Source organism: Schistosoma mansoni, assembly GCF_000237925.1.
Source record: "Schistosoma mansoni, WGS project CABG00000000 data, chromosome 1 unplaced supercontig 0034, strain Puerto Rico, whole genome shotgun sequence".
Lineage (NCBI taxonomy): Eukaryota > Metazoa > Platyhelminthes > Trematoda > Strigeidida > Schistosomatidae > Schistosoma > Schistosoma mansoni.
Window position 1 is genome coordinate 704064 of NW_017385988.1, and position 19210 is coordinate 723273.

General features: G+C 34.0%; 1 protein-coding gene across 1 annotated transcript in view; it reads right to left on the reverse strand.

Annotated features, from left to right (window-relative positions):
- The window catches only part of Smp_142290 (hyperpolarization activated cyclic nucleotide-gated potassium channel, putative), a gene marked incomplete at both ends in the record, with an annotated part of 50232 nt that overhangs the window by 21397 nt on the left and 9625 nt on the right, over nt 1–19210 (reverse strand). The window contains one exon of the mRNA XM_018791866.1: nt 18464–18561. Within this exon, the coding sequence (XP_018644973.1) occupies nt 18464–18561 (98 nt within the window). The remainder of the gene's footprint in view (nt 1–18463; nt 18562–19210) is intronic.

The following is a 19210-nucleotide window of genomic DNA, read 5'->3' on the forward strand; positions in this document are numbered from 1 at the left end:
GAGGCGGGATCGTAGATGCGCACTGCTGAGGAGTCCCATAATAGGACGAACGGGCCGTCCAGTGCTTCCAGGTTTTCGATGGTTGTCTAGCTTCAATTGACTCATGATTTCAACTTTGAAAAAACAAATAATATATATGTTTCTTCATTGATTGTAATCTTAATCTTGTATGTTTGTTAGTTCATCGTAAAAAATCTGTGTTTTTAAAAGTGGTTACTTGTTTTGTAAATACAATAACATTGCTAAGTTTGATTGAAAAAATAAACAACTCTATTTCATTTTGTACATGAAAAAAAGAACCACAAATTCAGTACTTACTATCCTACAAAAGCCGGCAACAATTTTTTGTGTTTTGTAGACAATAACTAAGGTACTTAGTTTTCCATGTAAAATGATATCTATGATTATCATTCATAAAATGTGATCTGACATACTTTTCAGCATCATTTATTGTACATAAAACAGATGGATTGTAAATGGGAATGATATCTGGGATGTGTGTTTGATAAGTCTTGTTGATTGAACGCTATACTCGGATTCTAAACTAGTCTTGTACCCCCCAAGCTAGAACTACACAGCAACTTGAACACGAGAGACAAGGTACAAAATATGCGGGAAGCAATTTACTCCAAATGTTCATTTATGTACAGAAAATATAGGGTTCTTATAATATTTTAGAAGTCCTTGGGTTTTCCTGAAAATTCTAGAATACTACTAAACATAATAGCAGTGTAGTAATCAGCCAATCAGAACCTCTACATATGACTTTTCATTTTCGAAATGCTTCTAGCAAAGCTTCTAATCGAACGCTGATTGGATAAAATGTTTCATAATGTTTCCTGAGTTTGTTATGTCTATTGCCAGATATTTTCAGGATCATCCCAACAGTGTTACATATTATTTGGGATTTATCATTCAGACGAATCGGCACCCCAGTGTTGATATTCACACTGAAACGTAAAGCCAGTATCTTTCGCTTCGAAAGCACAACGCGTTATCTACTGAGCTTCTTAATTCAGATGTATACTAATTCATTCAACTAATAATAATTCAAACCCTCCCAAATATTGACATCCTACATTGTATTTATAAGATGTGACTTATCTTTTCATACCCATCAAAGAGTAATGAAAACAAAGAATGATTGTTTTGTTTTCTTTTCTCAGTTCTTTTCATAAACAGTTCGTGATTTATCCATAGATTCATACTCTTCCAATAATATAAGTTTTTTTAAGAAGTAAAAGACAACTCAATGAAGAAAATTTTATTTTTCACAATATCGTTTATTCAAGCTGTACAGTTGTATTGATAAGCAAAGATGGATAGTGGCTAGCAGTGGAATCCAGGATGCGCGTTTCGTCCTATTTGGGACTCGTCAGCTGGACGTATCTGCATCTCAGAGTTGATGTTTACTCTGGGACTCGAAACCAGTAACTTTTGCTTCAAAAGCCATCGCGTTATCCACTCAGCTACTGAACCCTAATAGCCAATTGCTTGTACAATGGGGTGAAGTTTAAATTCACTTAGTATTGTTTGTTTGAATCTTCCCATTGATGTTTAGGACCGATCAATCTCTCATTGGCATATGTGCATACTGTGCGTATTGCCTCGATATAGTCTTAATTCGCAAGCATTGTATTGATAGTGTTTTAATAAATAAGGTGGTCTATTAAAAATTAGGGGGGAGAACTACATAATAAAGTACATGAGAATTCACAGTTCAAAGTGAGCATAATTTAATAATTTATGCACTGTAGAAGCTATGGGAATTTGTTTATTCAAACAAAAACCCTGTCTTCAAGACCAACATATCCAAGCCCTCAGTTATACTTACTCTAGTTACCCCATGGGAGGAACATATGGTGCCCAATACGATTCTCCAACTTAATCTGTCTTGAGAAATCTTTTCCATTTACTATAAATTGTTTTGATGTCCGTTTCCAATTCCCAACAAAATGTGTTTCTCGGTTTTCCTCATTTCCTTTTCTCTTCAGGATTTCAAGTTAGAGCTTTCCTTGTAATTTATTTTGACCTCATCCTATCATGGTCCTAGTGTTTAATATTTTGTACTCAACAAGTTAACTGTTAATACTAGTGTTTTTAGTTTTTTATCGTTTGTCATAAAAATTTGACGTTTCCTCAAATTTTCCCATAAACTTTCTCATACTCGTATAGGGGACAATTATCTTTCACATATTTTGGCCTTATCTTATCATTGTCTAAGTTACCAATTATTACGTCACACTCTTTGACACCTGAAGTTTTCTAACAATTTATTGTATCGCAGCGTGGTCTACTTATATCCATATAAGTAGTATATAGTGATGGTTAGACGTAGAATGTATTTTGGCAGAAGACCAATAAGGAAAGAACTGAAATGAAGCGCAGTTGATACGAAAATACATGAACAATGAAATCAGAGAAGATGTACTGATGTTTGCAGAAGAAACAGTTAAGATTGAGACAATTGTTTGTTATTTTGCAAATTAACTGTTTACTGTATGGTTATCAGAATTTAGTGAGATAGTCTGTAATTTATGCCTAAATACATTCGATTGTCCCCGACCAGTGTTCTGTTCACTACAGTATAATCCTGCTTCTATTCGCCAATAAACTATTTTATTTCTTAATTACCAATTAGTGGAATTATTTGTGTGAACTATATTTGCAAACTGGAGCAAACAATCACTTTAAAGAGTTTTAGGAGAAGATTGTCAGAAACGGAAATCTAAATCAGATTGTATACTGAAAGAACGGTTAGCTCATACCGTAAGAGAACATCGGAAGAAATTAAAAGTGTATTTTCGTATCAGCGATAACATAAGATCAGCACTATTGAAAGCTAATAATAGGTTTGCGAAAGAAAAAACATCAGAATGTTGTCTGTGAGATCAATTGTCATGATTATAATGTAGCTTATGTGCGAGTAAAATCTAGAAAGTTGAATATGAGGTTGAAGGAACACAAACAATGTTTAAAAAATGTTCCAAAATCGTCGGTCGATCTGAAGAAGCTTGAGAATAGGTCGGCGATAGCGTTACATGTGTTAGAAACAGGACAAAAGATAAGATTACCAATAGTTTATGACCTAGAATAACCTGCCTTGGTTCAAATTTTCATTTAATCCATTAACTTAAATACCAGTTTTGGTCAACTTAAAATATGGGACAGAGGTTTTTCGAGAAAATTTCATAATCGGCATCATTGATTGATCTTAGTTACAGAAACACTTGAAACAAAGACATGCTAAACAGCTACTTTATACTAGTATATGACTCCTCAAGTGTATTGACTCATAGCTTCATCAGGGTAAGAACCCAGAACCGTGAAGCCTGGAGGCGAGTGATTGACGTTTAGATCGCTTAATAGTTATCCAATGGTTTAACTTCATTAGAGTCCAATGCTATTCAAGAGCAACTGCCTCACAGTCGACTCAGCTGAACTCTTCTGGTTACAACTTCTCAATAGAAATCCGAAAATTACTTTTTTAAAATTAGTCATTAGTGAACATGTGATTAGGGTTTTGTAGAGATTGTTAAATTTTATAATTTCCATTTAAAAGCAATTGAGCTTAACCACTGAGACGGCAGTTTACCTTGTTTGTATTTTAGAAAGTATAGTTAGTAGGTTAAGCTGAGCAGAATGAAAAAAATTGTCCCAAACAAATCAAACTACTTGAAAGACAAACTACGCTTAGTTGTTATAATAATATTCAGTTATTTATAACTACTATTGTATTCACTTAATTTATTTATTTATTTGAACACATAAATGTTAGTACAAAGGAGCACCAGATATATATGGGCCACACAAATCTCATTTGATTTGTATGAGGGCTACGATACTGCCCGGGTGCCCAAACCAAAACAGGTGGTTTTCATAGGGGACCACACCCGGAGCCTTTGACCTAAACGTCTGATCCACAAGGCAGTGAAGCATCGTAAGGAGATGCAGTCTCATGGTAGCCGGTGACCAATGATTGGTTCATACGTCATTTGTTCCCTCAGGATACTGGAACCCATGTGCACTATTGGTTTAGGATCAGGGTTTTCCAACTTCCCCAGGTGGATTTTCCGTGTCCACCAAACCGGTTAAAGCGCCAGACATTCTCTTTTCGTCATCTCAACTTCGTAAACAACACCCCCGCCACGAGAAGGTAATGAGTAGGACTTCCTTCGGAGAGGCTATATATGCGTGGCCATGTGAGAGCGTTTCGAGAGAGAGAGGACGGACTCTCCACACTCTCGGCCGTACCAGGGCATTCGGGGGCCACAAAATATACCTGTAATCGGTATTAACACTTGAGAATAACTTGATTTTCAAGAAAAAATCGAATGCATTCAGAAAACATAAGAAATTAATTGATGTGAATATTGTATATAGTTTTTCTTTAATCTTTTATGAAGATATTGTTACTTTCATTTAGTTTTCTAGTTCACGCCTCAGTTCATTTTGTTTCCCTAATGTTTTGGCCACATATTCACCTTTATTGAACTAATCACAAAGAATCGCCTACGGGTTAAATGAGTCTTTTTGATCAATAGTAATAATAATAATAAGAACCTTAACGGTGATAGTTCGTTTATGTATATACATTGTTTTGTTTTACTGACCATAAACGCTTCTGTTCATGAATAATGTCAATAATGGAGATTCATTGAAGCTTATACAGAGAATAAACAATCAGATAATACTTTGTATAATATACTGTTTTGTTTGAATAATTCCTTTCTCTTTCTAGAAGAGAATATTTACATAAAAGAGACCTTTGTTTTGGAATCATTTAACTGGTCATACTGGTCATAATACAGTTAGTTTAGTATAACTATTTAGTATAACATTACCAGCATTTTGGTGAGTCTATATCTAATTCCATTTAGATTGTATGAATGATTGTCTTCGAAATCACATGTCGACTATCAACTTAATCCTTGCTAGTGTATAACGGAAGTAAATAAGCCAAATATGGGAATGAATTTCGAATACGTATATTTTGTACACTCATCAATCTAGACAGACATTCAGAGGGACGAAGCGAAGAAAAGAGATAGAAGTGAAATGACGCGTGGTGGAAAAGGAACGTAAGCAAACTTGATTTAATCAAGCGCTAATCGATATTTAGAGTCGAACAAAAGCAAGTATGTTGAGTAGGATAAGAAGTGTACACACATACGCTTACATGAAAGCAGTCAAAGTTGATAAGTGAATGATTAACAAGGTCAAAGTGTAGCTTGAGAAGAATAGATAAATTGGTTTGTTCAGAGGCTGGAACAAGCTATGTGGGCTTAACATATTAACCAACACTACAGCATTGACCTCTCTTTGTAGATGGAGAATGCTTATTTAATGTCTACAACTATTGTAATCAGTGTTTGCGGGGGAGTTGTGTTACATGACTTATGATCAGTAGCAGTACCTAAGATATATTCACTATTTGTCTTCACTGTGTTTAAAATTATCCTATACTTTTCTATTCTATGACTTCTTCCTTTTTTCTGGAATCATGCAGTCTATGCATTGTCTCTCCTATTACTACTTTTACTTTTACTGCTTCCACCACTCTGAGGTTCATGTGTGCATAGCCACATTTACACGAGGAAGAGTGCTTGAACAATCCGATCAAGATTATGATATATCAGCCTAGATGAGTTCACAATCAGTCACAGTTAAATACTCTAATGCACTTGTGAAATGAAGAACCATGCTCATTGGTAGCAAAATACACGATTGAAGCAACTCATAGAATTAACCTTAATAAAGTTTTTAGAGCGTCGTACAGAAATTGTTGAGGGCGAATATTTAAGTTGATAGAAGCCTTAGCTAATAGGAAATCTGAACCTCCTATGTGTAAGAAAACAATTCGTTGTAACTTTGATTCTGGTCTTGTGATATTTAAGCCATTCAATGGCCTATTGTGATGTGAAAACTTCTTATTCCTTTTATATTTTTCCCCTTCATTTAGTTTCAAACATCTATGTATACCCATTCAACCCTTAATTTAATCGACCTTTATTAGTTTTTATAAATATCATGACATTTATGCATTTATTCAAAGATGCACCATACTTTACAGATCACCTCAGTTCTCCCACTTCTTTATCGAGATTTATAAAAGGTACCATTGCGTGACCGTTTATTATTTTTCCTAATAGTTCTGTATTCGTATTCTGAAATAATGTGGAAACTTTAAATGATGCCCAGATGTATTAGGCTTTAAGTTGCGATTGGATGAAAATGGATAATAACACCATTGAATACTGACTCAGTGGTCTAGAGCTTAAAATTTCACGTGAAAGTGAAGACCCTGGCTCTGAGTCCCGTGTGCGAGATCGTGGATGCGCACTGCTGAATAATGCCATATTAGAACGAAACAGCTGTCTAGTGTTTCTAGGTTTTCGATGATGGTGTAACTTGAATCGACACATGACTTCAATTCGGAAAGTATTTTATTTGTTGTTTAGATTCGTTTAGAAATAAGTGGAATTATTCATAGTTATAAGTAAATTGACTCTCGATAGAAATGTGTATTAACTTCATGCAGTCACGCATTATATTAGTATAGCAAGTCAAAAAAAACTGAGGAAGATACTCTCAAAGGAAGAAAACAGGAAAGATAAAAGTAAAGGAAAAACATGTATGAAATAAGTGATGAAACTTTAAAATTTAGGGAGAAATAAAGGAAGAATATATTCCCTCTTTGGAAATACTCTCTATAATGAATTATAAAATTATCTGGAAAACTAATAATGACAAAGATATGATAGTGAATAGATTTGGTTGAGTTTGAAACTTTTCAGTAGCTTTAGCTCACGGCTTATTTAGAATTAGAAAGAATATCAATCTCCACAAAACCCACTTCTGATAATGATCATATGCTCACTAGTGACTGGCTCCATGAGGTATTTCCAGGATTTCTAGTGAGAAGCAGTAACCAGTGGAGTTCAACCAGGTCTGTTGGGAGATATTAACTCACTGAAGACATTGGTGAATGGTTGATCGATTTCGTGGATTGGTTGAAGTTAGACATTAACACCATCGGATACTGGCTCAGTGGTCTATCGGTTAAGTGCCCTGGCGCGAGACTGATAGGTCTTGCATTCGAATCTGGCGTGGTGGGATCGTGTATGCGCACTGCTGAGGAGTTCCACAATAGGACGAAACGGCAGTCCAGTGCTTCCAGGTTTTCCATGGTGGTCTAGCTTCAATTGACTCATGATTTCAACTATATAAAATTATCAATTTTTGTTAAATATTCTTTTGCATAACCAGAAATGAAGTCAACGTATTTCTATCCCCCATTAAAAGCTTATTTCACGTTTCATTCAGTCATCAACAATACAGCAGTTGAGCTTCATTCGGTATTTTAGTTGTAAGTTGAATATACCTATATTCTCTAGTTCATTGTTAGGCACTATTCAAAAATGCTTTTATTATAAACCTGTGTTTTATTACTGTTCAAAAATTTCTATTCCTGCAACGAATAAACAATTTGTTCCTAAATATTAAGGACAGAAAAGTGAAAACACTTCGGCTGGTAACAAATATACTATCATACCCATTGAATAAATAACACCTTTAGTTATTCAGAATCCATAGTTCCATACATTATAAGACATTACCACTGAGTTACTCAGAATACATTTTGTGAACTAATACGTCAGATGATAAATTTATGAAGGAGATAATCATGTAGTATAATTTTACAGAAGACACACTCATATACATTCAGGGATCGTTCAAGATCAAAGTGATAAGATCTAGGTTATAAAATAAGTCCATTCCATTCGGGCTTATACCACTAATTATAACTGAAGTTGTAAATATGTTGCACTAAATTTCAATTTACTAGTTTAAAGGTCATGCGAGATGGTGGAGAAGATTCGTAGCTCAGGTGGATGACTTCGAAATTCGAACGCTTTACTTCTACTCAAAGTTTTTGCTGATGATGTCGTTTAGAAGGACGATGAAAGCTCCATGACCGAACCATCCAGCTCAGAGAACAAAACTTCATCAAAATAAAGATCATGTATTCAACTTGAGGCCTAAAAGTCCTAGGTTTGATTATTAGTAGAAAATCAATTGCAAATAGCTGATGCGACTCATACTTGAACAAAACAACCGCCTAGTACTCTCCGATTTTCATTATTAGTTTAACTGAAATATGAATCATTAACAAAAATAATTAATTTTTACATACCTTTCAAACATTTTATTACACTACAATTAAATCAACATTTGTGGCTTAACAGGAGTTTGGATCACAAATTTGTGTTTACTAAAATCCTCCCATTGATGTTTAGGACTGCAATTGATTAGTCTCTTGTTGGCTATATGTGCATCCTATGTGGATTGTCTCGATATTGCCTTAAATCACAAGCTTTTTAATCAAAGATGGATAGTGGTTAGCAGTGGAATTCAGGACACATGTCTTGTCCTATTTAGGACTCATCAGGTATATCTACCCGAATTGCAGAGTTGATGTTCATCCCGGAACTCGAACCCAATACTGTTCGCTTCAAACTCCATCATGTTATCTACTTAGCTACTCAGTCCTGACAGTCACATTCAGTACATCCATGTGATCAATTCCAAATAGGGCAAAACGCACGTCATCAATTCTACCATTAACCACAATCCATCTTTACTCTTAAAATGGAAACTGTTTTTTAAATTGAATGATTGAATCTAATCAATTTTGATAAACAAATTCCAATTTTTCTATTTTGGTTTCAAAATATTGTTTTACCCATTATCTGATATTGGTAGATCTAATATGTTCGATTGACATCGCTATTATTATTATTATTATTCTCTAAATACATGACCGCATTCAAATTCATTTATTCAATCTTTATATTTATGAATAAGTAGACCAATTCAAGTTATTATCAACTAAATTTTATTTAACTTGAAGGTGTTCATTAAATAGATAAATCTGTTTTTTTTTTCGAAAAAAAAAACGAAAAACACAAACCCCTCCCCCCCCCCAAAAAAAAACGAACAAACAGGAAATCCCATATTAGTCAATTCAAACAAGAAAAAAAAACTAAAAAAAAACTAGAAATCAAAGTTCCGTTTTTGAAAAAAAATCAAGATAATTTAATTTTTAGGTTAAAAAAGAAAATCAATAAAATAACTGATAAAAATTTTTGTTTTAAACAACTTTACAATCTAATATTGAACCATCATGACAAAACCTAGAAGCAGTGGATGGCCATTTAGTCCTATTGTAGTGAATGAGAACACATGTGGGGACAATCGAATATATTTTGACACAAATTACAGATTATCTCACTAAATTTTGATAACCATACAGCGAAAAGTTAATTTGCAAATTAACAATTAATTGTCTCAATCTTCACTGTTCCTTCTATAAATATCAGTTCATCTTCTCTAATTCCACTGTTCATGCATTTTCCTACCAATTGCGCTTCACTTCAGTTCTTTCCTTATTGGTCTTCTGCCAAAATACATTCTATGTCTAACCATCACCATATACTACTTATATGGATATAAGTAAACCACACCACACTATTATGGGACTCTTAAGCAATTAACAAAACAGCCATCCAGTGCTTCTAGGTTTGCTATAATGGTCTAGCTTTAATTGACTTATTAATCTAACTATTAAAATTACTACATTCTTCACAAAAACCCCTCTTCTGCTAAAAGTCAATAGTGATGTTTAGACGTTTACAAAATAAACTTCTATAATAAATTCTACCATTATTTTAGATAAATAAATAAAGTAGTAGATGGTAATTGATGGAAAAAAGAAAGAAAATTAATTCTATTAATAGATTTTAATAACGAGAATATCCACTAGAATTATGATAAATTCACAAATGTTAACTTGGATTATAACAAGTTATGCCTAAAACGATACAATGAAGCTGGTTTTTCTTGCCAAAATTAGTGGATTATTTCATTTTAAAAACATTCTGCGAGAGTAGACTTTATGAAGAAACTAATCAGATATAAGATCTTGGATTTTGGCGCGCAATTCACTTATCCATTTGGATAAATAGTTTTGATATTATAGTTGATATAAATCTAATTTCTAACCCCACTCATCAACTGTAGATCATAATTCTAATTCCTCACACTGTTTTCTAACCTTCTTTTAGTCCTAGTTATTAGGTAGACCTCCTCAAGGTCATTTTAGAGTCACTTGAAGGTCGTCCATAAATTATAGTCTCACCAAATGTATTACTGGGATTGTTCACTATGTATTAATAACTGAGGGTGTTTAGTCTAATATCAGAATAACTATCAATAAATTAGAGGTTCCAAAAACTACTGCTAATAAGACCCAAAAGTTTCAAAATATTGTACAGTTTCTCTGTTATGTTACGAAATAACTCGCAAGTGTTGCCAGAATAAAGTATTTCACTAGCCGAGTCGACTTTGGAAAAAAAGATAATGGATCTCTTTTCAAAAACTAAATAACTTTCTTTAAATTACTTCCATAATTTTAATGACAGATCTAGCTAATTTAATTAAAGAATTTAGGACAGAAAAGGGGCTAATGGTTAAAACACTTGGCCATACAACCGTTAGACTACAGATTCGAACATCATTCCAACAAAGTCATTTTAAACACCACATAAAGAATAAGGCTCAACCACTGGGAAAAAAGTGGTATATGCTAGAACCCTCTAAATAATTGGGGACTTGACAACAATCAGACATTTTTTAAGTTTTATGTAAGATGTCACCGATTCCTATTAGGTAGTGTCATGTCTTTTGTGCCTTGTTAATTATCACGTGATAAGATCTCCAATTAGAGCATGACTTATACGACCTTGATATACTGTGTCAAATCAATGGAGCGTTAATCAGTACGAGCAGTTTAGAGGCAACTTTTAGTCTTGATTGATCCTTCAACCTAGCCTAGCTTGTTCGTGTCCGGAACACAATCTCAGCTTCCACTGTGTGAATCGTGTATTTCAGACATACTCAGTATATATACAAGCAAATCGGACCGCATCATACCATAAAATAGAAAATAACAATTATACAAGATCAGGCCATAAAGTGGCTGTGAGTGTGAGATACTGTAACTAATGAACTGTGAATAACTTAAGAATAGTAAATCGTGCGATAATAGTCAATAAGTCAAATGGAAAATTATAATAAGAGGAATATGAATATACATATATTATAGTTACTTAATAGTTATACAATAAGAATAAATCTATAATAACAGTTCATAAATATTTCTCAGAAGTTAACCTTAATCTTCGTTAGGATATGACATAATACGTTTTAGATCTCTTCTACTGTTAAGTTTGTGGTTATAATTCTAGCTGACACTTTGAAACAAATTCGAATGATAAACTGGTTAAGAAAACTAAGTAAAATTAACCTCTCAGAATACTCTGGTAGATAAAGTCGGTTAGATAATTTTTTATATTGTATTTGTTGTATTCATTACAATACTACAAATGTAAATATCACTGCGTTCATTGCATTTAACAATGAATTGTCCATGGATTTATAACACTATCATTGCAGATAAATCATAGATAAACATTGAATGTAGAACAAGAATTAATAACTGTACATTATTATGCTGATATTTCCGAGTATAATCAGTTGGAAATTTGTTTTCTTCCAATTTTAATATGAGATTCTTACTTTCAGTCAGTGAGTCACAACGTAGAACTTCGTACGTACGTACATCAGTTCGAGTTGTCATACCACATTAACACAGTTAACGCAGTTATCGATTAAAATCCCATAGTGATAGAAGCAGTAAGAGTATAAGCAGTAATCCGAAAGATTAGGGTTTGAAGATGTTATTCATGGAGTATAATCCAGCGAAATAAATTTGGAAAGAGAAGAAAGATAGAGACATGAAGAATTCAGAACATAACAATTTGGGAGAACACAAAGAGTGGATGCGCCTTCGCCATTGTAAACGATTTTGACCCATGTCATTCAAGGTCTCTGACCATCAGTCGCTATCGCCTCGCGGATCTCAACCAGGTAGTCTACACCTACCAGCATGGCTCAGTCCACTTGTCAGTGACTTCATGAATTTGTGTTACGTTTTGGTCTGGCCGCCCTTAGCTTTCTTCCAACCTACTCCTACACTATAAAATATCGCACGTTGGAGCAGTAGGTGGTTGGGCATACGTAAAATGTGTCCCAGCCATCTCAACTGATAAAGTTTCAATACTTCATCAATCGATTTGCCATCCTTACCTAGTACCCGTTTCCTCGGTGGTCCCAGGATATACGAGCAGTGCTTCGAAGACACCGATGATCGAATACTAGTAGCCTACAAATATCCTCTATTCTTACCGGCTATGTTTCACTGCCATAAAGTAAGAAGGAACGAACTTCTGTGCAGTAATTTTTTTTTAAATTTTACAAATTATACTTGGCATTTCAAGTTTTTCTTTTTTATAAAAGTCTAGTAGGAAACACGCATATATTATGGGAAGAATTTCCTATAGTTGATAGACCTAAATCTTCATTCTTATTTGTCAGGTTATATACATCGGTTAGTTATTACTTTAAAATAGTTTCTATCAAATGTCAACAAACATTTGAAAACTAGTCAAAAAAAACTGCGAATCACTAGACAAATACTTCATTCCAGAATGATTTTGAGATGGAATCCTTCGCATGCCAGCGAAATTACTATGATCAATTTTGAGCATGTAGAAAAATCAAATTACGAAAAAAACAAGCTGAAAGTTTGTGAATTAAGGCTATATCAAGGCGATACTCACAGTATGCACATATGCCAATAAGTGATTGACCAGTTGCAGTCCTAAACATCAGTGGGAAGATTCATTCAAACATATAATACTAAGTGAATTAAAGCTAAAAGTTAGTTATAAAATAAACTACCTTAACTGAAAAAAGCACATGAAATCCTATATACGTTTCCTCTTCTTACGTTCATTTGCATGAACGTCAATTAGCTTTCAAATGCTACCACATATCATTACTTACATTAATACATGTAGTTAACTGTAATACATTCTACTGATTAAAATTTAAAATCTCCCATGGAGGTAATCAAAAGGAAAACTTGAGAAGTTTTGGAAGCTTGAGACTTGTATCAACCAGCATTCAAATGAAAACACTGTAAAATAATTAACTTATCAATCAATTACAACAATCATGAACAAATAAGACCGAGAATTGGGTCAAGGTGGAGACAATTCTGATAGTGAGACTATAATTTATGGACGACCTTTGAGCGACGTTAGACTGACCTTGAGAGTAACCACCTAATTACTAGGACTAAATGAGGATTATAAACTTGTGTAAGGAATTAGAATTATGATTTACAATTAATGATTAAGGTCATAAACTGACATCAGCTAAAATGCCAAACCTCTATTTATCCAAATAGATGGGTGAATTTCGCGCTCAAATCCAAAATCGGTTATCTTATATCTGTTTAGTGTCTCCATATACATGTAATTATAGGTGAATGAATAATGTTTGTTAGATTTTTAATCATTGGTTTCATGAACTTTAGACCTTATAAATTTTCAATAGGCAAATAATTGTTAAGGAAAAGAATTTATAAAACATGTGAAATATATAATTAAGAATGTGTAAAACGTAACTACATTACGAAGTAGTAATTAGAATTTTTTAGCGCGTTTTTTTTAGCGAGTTGGTTTTCTATGGGATGGGGTCACTAACCCCATGCCCACCCCTCTTCCTTTATCCAGGCTTGGGACCGTCAGTGGCCCCTGAAGGAGCTACAGGCGGAGTTCGGATCGGCAAAGCAAGAGCAGCATATCTACAATTAAAGGGTACAGCAAGGCAATGCCAAAGCTAATGATAGGACCCGAGTATATATATACATGGGGAGGAGTATGAATCATCGAATGATATTTAAGCAATCTAGACCACCAATGGATGCCGGCTTAGTGGTCTATCGGTTAAGTGCTCTGGCGCGAGATTGGTAGGTCCTGGGTTCGAATCTCGCGAGGCGAGGTCGTGGATACACACCATTGAGGAGTCCTACACTAGGACAAAACGAACGTCCAGTGCTTCCAGGTTTTCCATAGTGGTCTAGCTCCAATTGATTCCTAATCTCAACTATTAGAATATTACATATTTCATAACTCATGATATCAAAAAACTGTAATGATGTATTCATTTAAAATCAAAAACAAAGGTTTTCGGATAATCAATGAACGTGAACAGTTAATGTGTATAAGCCCCCGAATGCCCTGGTACGGCTGAGAGTGGGGAGAGTCCTCTTTCCCTCTCCGAATGCTCTCACATGGCTACGCGTATATAGCCTCCGCAATGGAAGTCCTACTCACTGCCTTCTCGTGGCACTACTGTTGTTTACGAAATTCAGAGGATGAAAAGCGAATGTCAGGCGCTTTAACCGGGTTGGTGGAAACGGAAGGTCCGCCCAAAGGAGTTGGGAAACCCTGATTCCAAACCAATGGTGCACATGGGCTCCAGTATCCTTAGGGAACAAATGGCGTATGAATCAATTGTTGGTCACTGGCTACCATGGGACTGCATCTCCTCACGATGCTCCACTGCCTTGTGGATCAAACGTTTAGGTCAAAGGCTCGAGGTGTGGCCCCCTATGAAAACCATCTGTTTCGGTTTGAGCACCCGGGTAGTATCACAGCCCTCACACAAATCAAATGAGATTTGTGTGTCGCATATATATCTGGTGGCCCTTTGTACCAATATTTGTGTTCAAATAAACAAATAAGTAATGTGTATAAACTTCCATTAAATAAATATAATAGTTGAAATCATGAGTCAATTGAATCTAGACCACTATTGAAAATCTGGAAGCACTGGACGGCCGTTACGTCCTATTATGGGACTCCTCAACAGTACACATTCACGATCCCGCCTCGCGAGATCCGAACCCAAGACCTAACAGTCTCGCGCCAGAGCTCTTAACCGATAGGACGAAACGGCCGTCTAGTGCTTCCAGGTTTTCCAAGGGGGTCTAGCTTCAATTGACTCATGATTTCAACTATGAAAATACTGAAATCTTCACAAAACCCCTTCTGATTCTAAATATAATAATTATATTATCAAATTTATATTAAAATCAGCATTGCTATAACCATTACTATAAAATGATAAACTATTATATTTGTTTACATTCAATGAAGAATTGTCATAACTTCTTATGAAAACTGATAAAGAACAATAACAATCTTATAATAATTACTTTATTATGTAACCATGTGTTTATTAGAGCATAACATGAAAATATATAATAATTAAGGAAAGAGAGACAGAGGGAGAGACAGAGAGAGAGAGAGGGAAGGAAAGAGTGCCTGAATAAGTGAGAAGAAACATGAAGCTTCTGCTCAAACGAAAAATCATTTTGTTCATCTTCCTCTTACATGAAAATTTACTTGGAATAGTTCGTTATGCTTGAAGAGTTATTATTATTATTAGTTTATTTCTTTCAAAGTATATCTTGTTTTACAAGATGGTGGTGGAAGGTTGTCGATAAGGAAAACTGAACCTAGATTTCGTTCTATCTACCATTCATCAAAAGGGTGTACCTGTAATCTAATGAGTGTCTATTAGCAGGAAAACTAGGTTCAGGGTTTCTTGTAGACTACCTCCAACAACCAACTTACCACTTAGTGCACGTGACATAGATTTACCTGGACTCGTGGTCACATTGAAACTTGATCGATGGGATTCGATCTGTAGTAAGGACCTGATATGCATGATATTGGTCACTTCGAAGTGATCAATCAACTGTAAATATATCTGTTTTATTATTGATTTCTTTTTGTTTCCCTAGTTACCAATTTTCTTCTTTTACTTGTGAGGTCCATATGATTCGTATCAATTTTAGTACATTAAAAATGAAGTTTGAGAATATGAGTTACTTGAAAGTGTTAGTTCGTGATGAAAATTATATTCCTATGACAATAATATTTAGAAGGGATTTCATCCTTTCTCTGCAAATATGGTGAATCAAATGTTCCACTTCTTCTTCTAAAGCTTTTTACTCTCTTTCTCTCTGGAGACAGGTACATACCCTTACTGTTGGAAAACTATATTCAACATACCACGTTACAAATATGGAGATAAGAATAACAATAATAATAATCGGCCCATAAATATTACTCCAATTTTCTCTAGGGTTATGAAAAAAATTGTGATGAATTTTCGAACTGTCTACTCACTGTAAAACTTATCACTGATTCTCAATATGACTTCCCTAAATTCAATCTTGTATGACATGAAATTTCGATTTCTCTAATTTAGTCTTTACTCAATGTAACCGAAGATATTTGGTGTTAGCGCTTTACTTTGACATTTCTAAAGGATATGACATGGTTAACCACCAGCTTCCTATGGACAAACTCACATCTTACGTGGTCAAAAAAACTCCATGCTTGTTTGGTTTAATTCTTTCCTTAACCACCAACGCCAAATAGTTAAAATTAACCCTTCATTGTTGGATGCTGTCCAAATGAAAAGTGGAGTAATATAAGGTAGTGTCTTAGAATTTTTGCCCTTTTTACATTATAAAAATGATATTTGTGATTGCTTTTGTGTGAGCAAGCCTTAGCTACATCAAGATGATCTCAAAGTAATGTACTTATTTGCTCCTCATGAGCTGAACAATATGCGAAATTACATCAGTATAGAGCTCAACAATGTAGTGGTGCTCAAAATGACAGTTGGAGCTTAACATGGATAAACGTGTATGGATATGCTTTGTTATTACTTCACTCAATCAAGATTTTACCATAAATGTCAAGGTGCTATCTGAGTTAAATACACTAGAGGACTTAAGACTTGTGTATTCCTACAGTATGTCCTCCTCAGAACAGGTCTTGAAATAGACCTCCAAGTTTCAACGTCATCTAGGTTGAATGATAATTGAATGAATAAAGTATGCGTTCGACTACTCCTAAAATACTGTATGCCCATTCTTAGTAGTGTTGACATAAAAGATAAATTTAGGTTGGATTCCGTTCGAAGACGATTTGCACTTCAAATTCTAGGGACCAAAAGTACCTTAAATTATAAGTTCAGATGTGAAATAATCTCATTCTAAATCTTCTCTTCATATGGATTACTAGACCAGTAAATTTTCCAAACTCGGGAATAATTTACTACATTCTGTCCGTGAAATAAAACCACTTCCATCCTTTGTTCTCTACATTGATTCTTACTTCTCCTTTGAAAATGTTCTAAATGTGCCCACACCTGTAAGTACATCCCATTCCACAAGTGAGATTATAGGAACTTTGAATATTCAATCGTTTTTATCACTGAATACACTAAGTAAACGTCCTTACTTGCTGTTACTTTACAAAAAGCTGGTTGTTAACATCAGACTTGGAACATGATAGTTGATGATAAGCAGAGATGTATGTTGTCTAGGAGTGGAATCTGTAATACACGTTTCATTCAGGATAAGCTAATGGCTATCTGAACGCACTAGATAAGTGAATAATGAGATTGAGTTTGAAGAGAACAGTATTGGGTTGAAGTCCCGGAGTGAACATCAACTCCAGAATATAGGCATATCCAGCTGATGAATCCCAAATTGAACGAAACGCGCGTCCTAGATTCCACTCTCAGACACTATTCATCTCCGATAATAATGCTTGTGATGTAAGGCGATATCGAGGCAGTCCTTACAGTATCTACACATGTTAATAAGAGATGGATCAATTGCAGTCCTATCCATCAATGAATAGATTCAAATAACTAATACAAAAAAATCATAGCTAACAGTTTTCTAGATATCACAGATTTCTTTTCTAATCTATTTAGATAAAATAGATGGAGTAGTTTTATTTTAATTTATTTTCATTATCTCTCAGGCATGATATTATTCTATTGGCTTTGTTTTATCTAAATGAGAAGTTGATAAGCACTAATAACTTATACACAATTAAAATAGGGAAACTAAAGTATGTTCTATTATTGAACCAAAATATAGTCAGAATAGGTTAATAACAGAGCTATTATCAGTCAAGCCATATATTTTATTATAACTAATTGATAGATCATTCTCATTGTATTTGATTACATTATATAAAACAATATAATATTTCAGATAATTCATTTAGTATTGTTTATTTGAATGAATCTTTCCAATGATGTTTAGAACTGTAACTGGTCAGTCTCTTATTGGCATATGTGCATACTATGCGAATGAATTTAAACTTCACCCAATTACACAAGCAAGTGATTATCAGGACTCAGTTGCTGAGTCGATAACGCGATGGTGTTTGAAGCGAAAGTTACTGGGTTCGAGTCCAAGAGTGAACATCAACTCCGAGATGCAGGTACCTCCAGCTGACGAGTCCCAAATAGGATGAAACATGCGTCTTGAATTCCACTACTAACCACTATCCATCTTTACTTACAATTTCAGATAATGTTATGTAATATATATGAACATATAGAAATAAATAATATAATAATTTTGACGTCATTACTAAAATAAATCACTTACTTCTTCCCATTCACTAACATAACGAACCAGTCGAGATAATCTTAAAAGTCGTATTAAACTTAAAAGTTTTACAAAACGTAGAAATCTTAGTGCACGGCCTGTATTAAAAGAAGAAAGAAACAAACAGTATATATATATAATATATCACTGTAAATAAATAATATATTTTTAATATCCCAATCAGTAGAAAAATTAGATTTTCTGACGTTTCGTAACTCAATTTAAGCCACTTCTTCAGAGATAACATAATATTCGTGTTGTTCTGTTGTATTATTTAAAGTTGGATTAATTTTAATTTGGTTATTTATTCTCTGAAGAAGTGGCTTATATTAGGTCACGAAACGTAAGAAAATGTAATTTTTCTACTCATTGGGATATAACAAGTATATTAATTTATTTATAACAATATACCTAATGCTCAATTAGTTTGAAAGTACCAGGTCGAAACTTGGTAATGATACCTACAAATTTTATGTGAAATTTTACAATTTCAGTTATCTGTTCAAATTCTGCTGACACATTTTTCATATCACATATAAGTTAACTGGTACTGGTTACTAAATGATGTAATAAGAGTATACTCATCATGTATTTACTTTAAACCCATTATTATAGTCAGATAGATACAGCAGCTCACATACAGTTGAGTTTGTTCATATCTAATTCGGTTAAGCTCTTTTGTTAACTTATTTAATGCACAAAGTCATTCTCACGATAACAATCTATCTATACTATTTGTACCTTTAT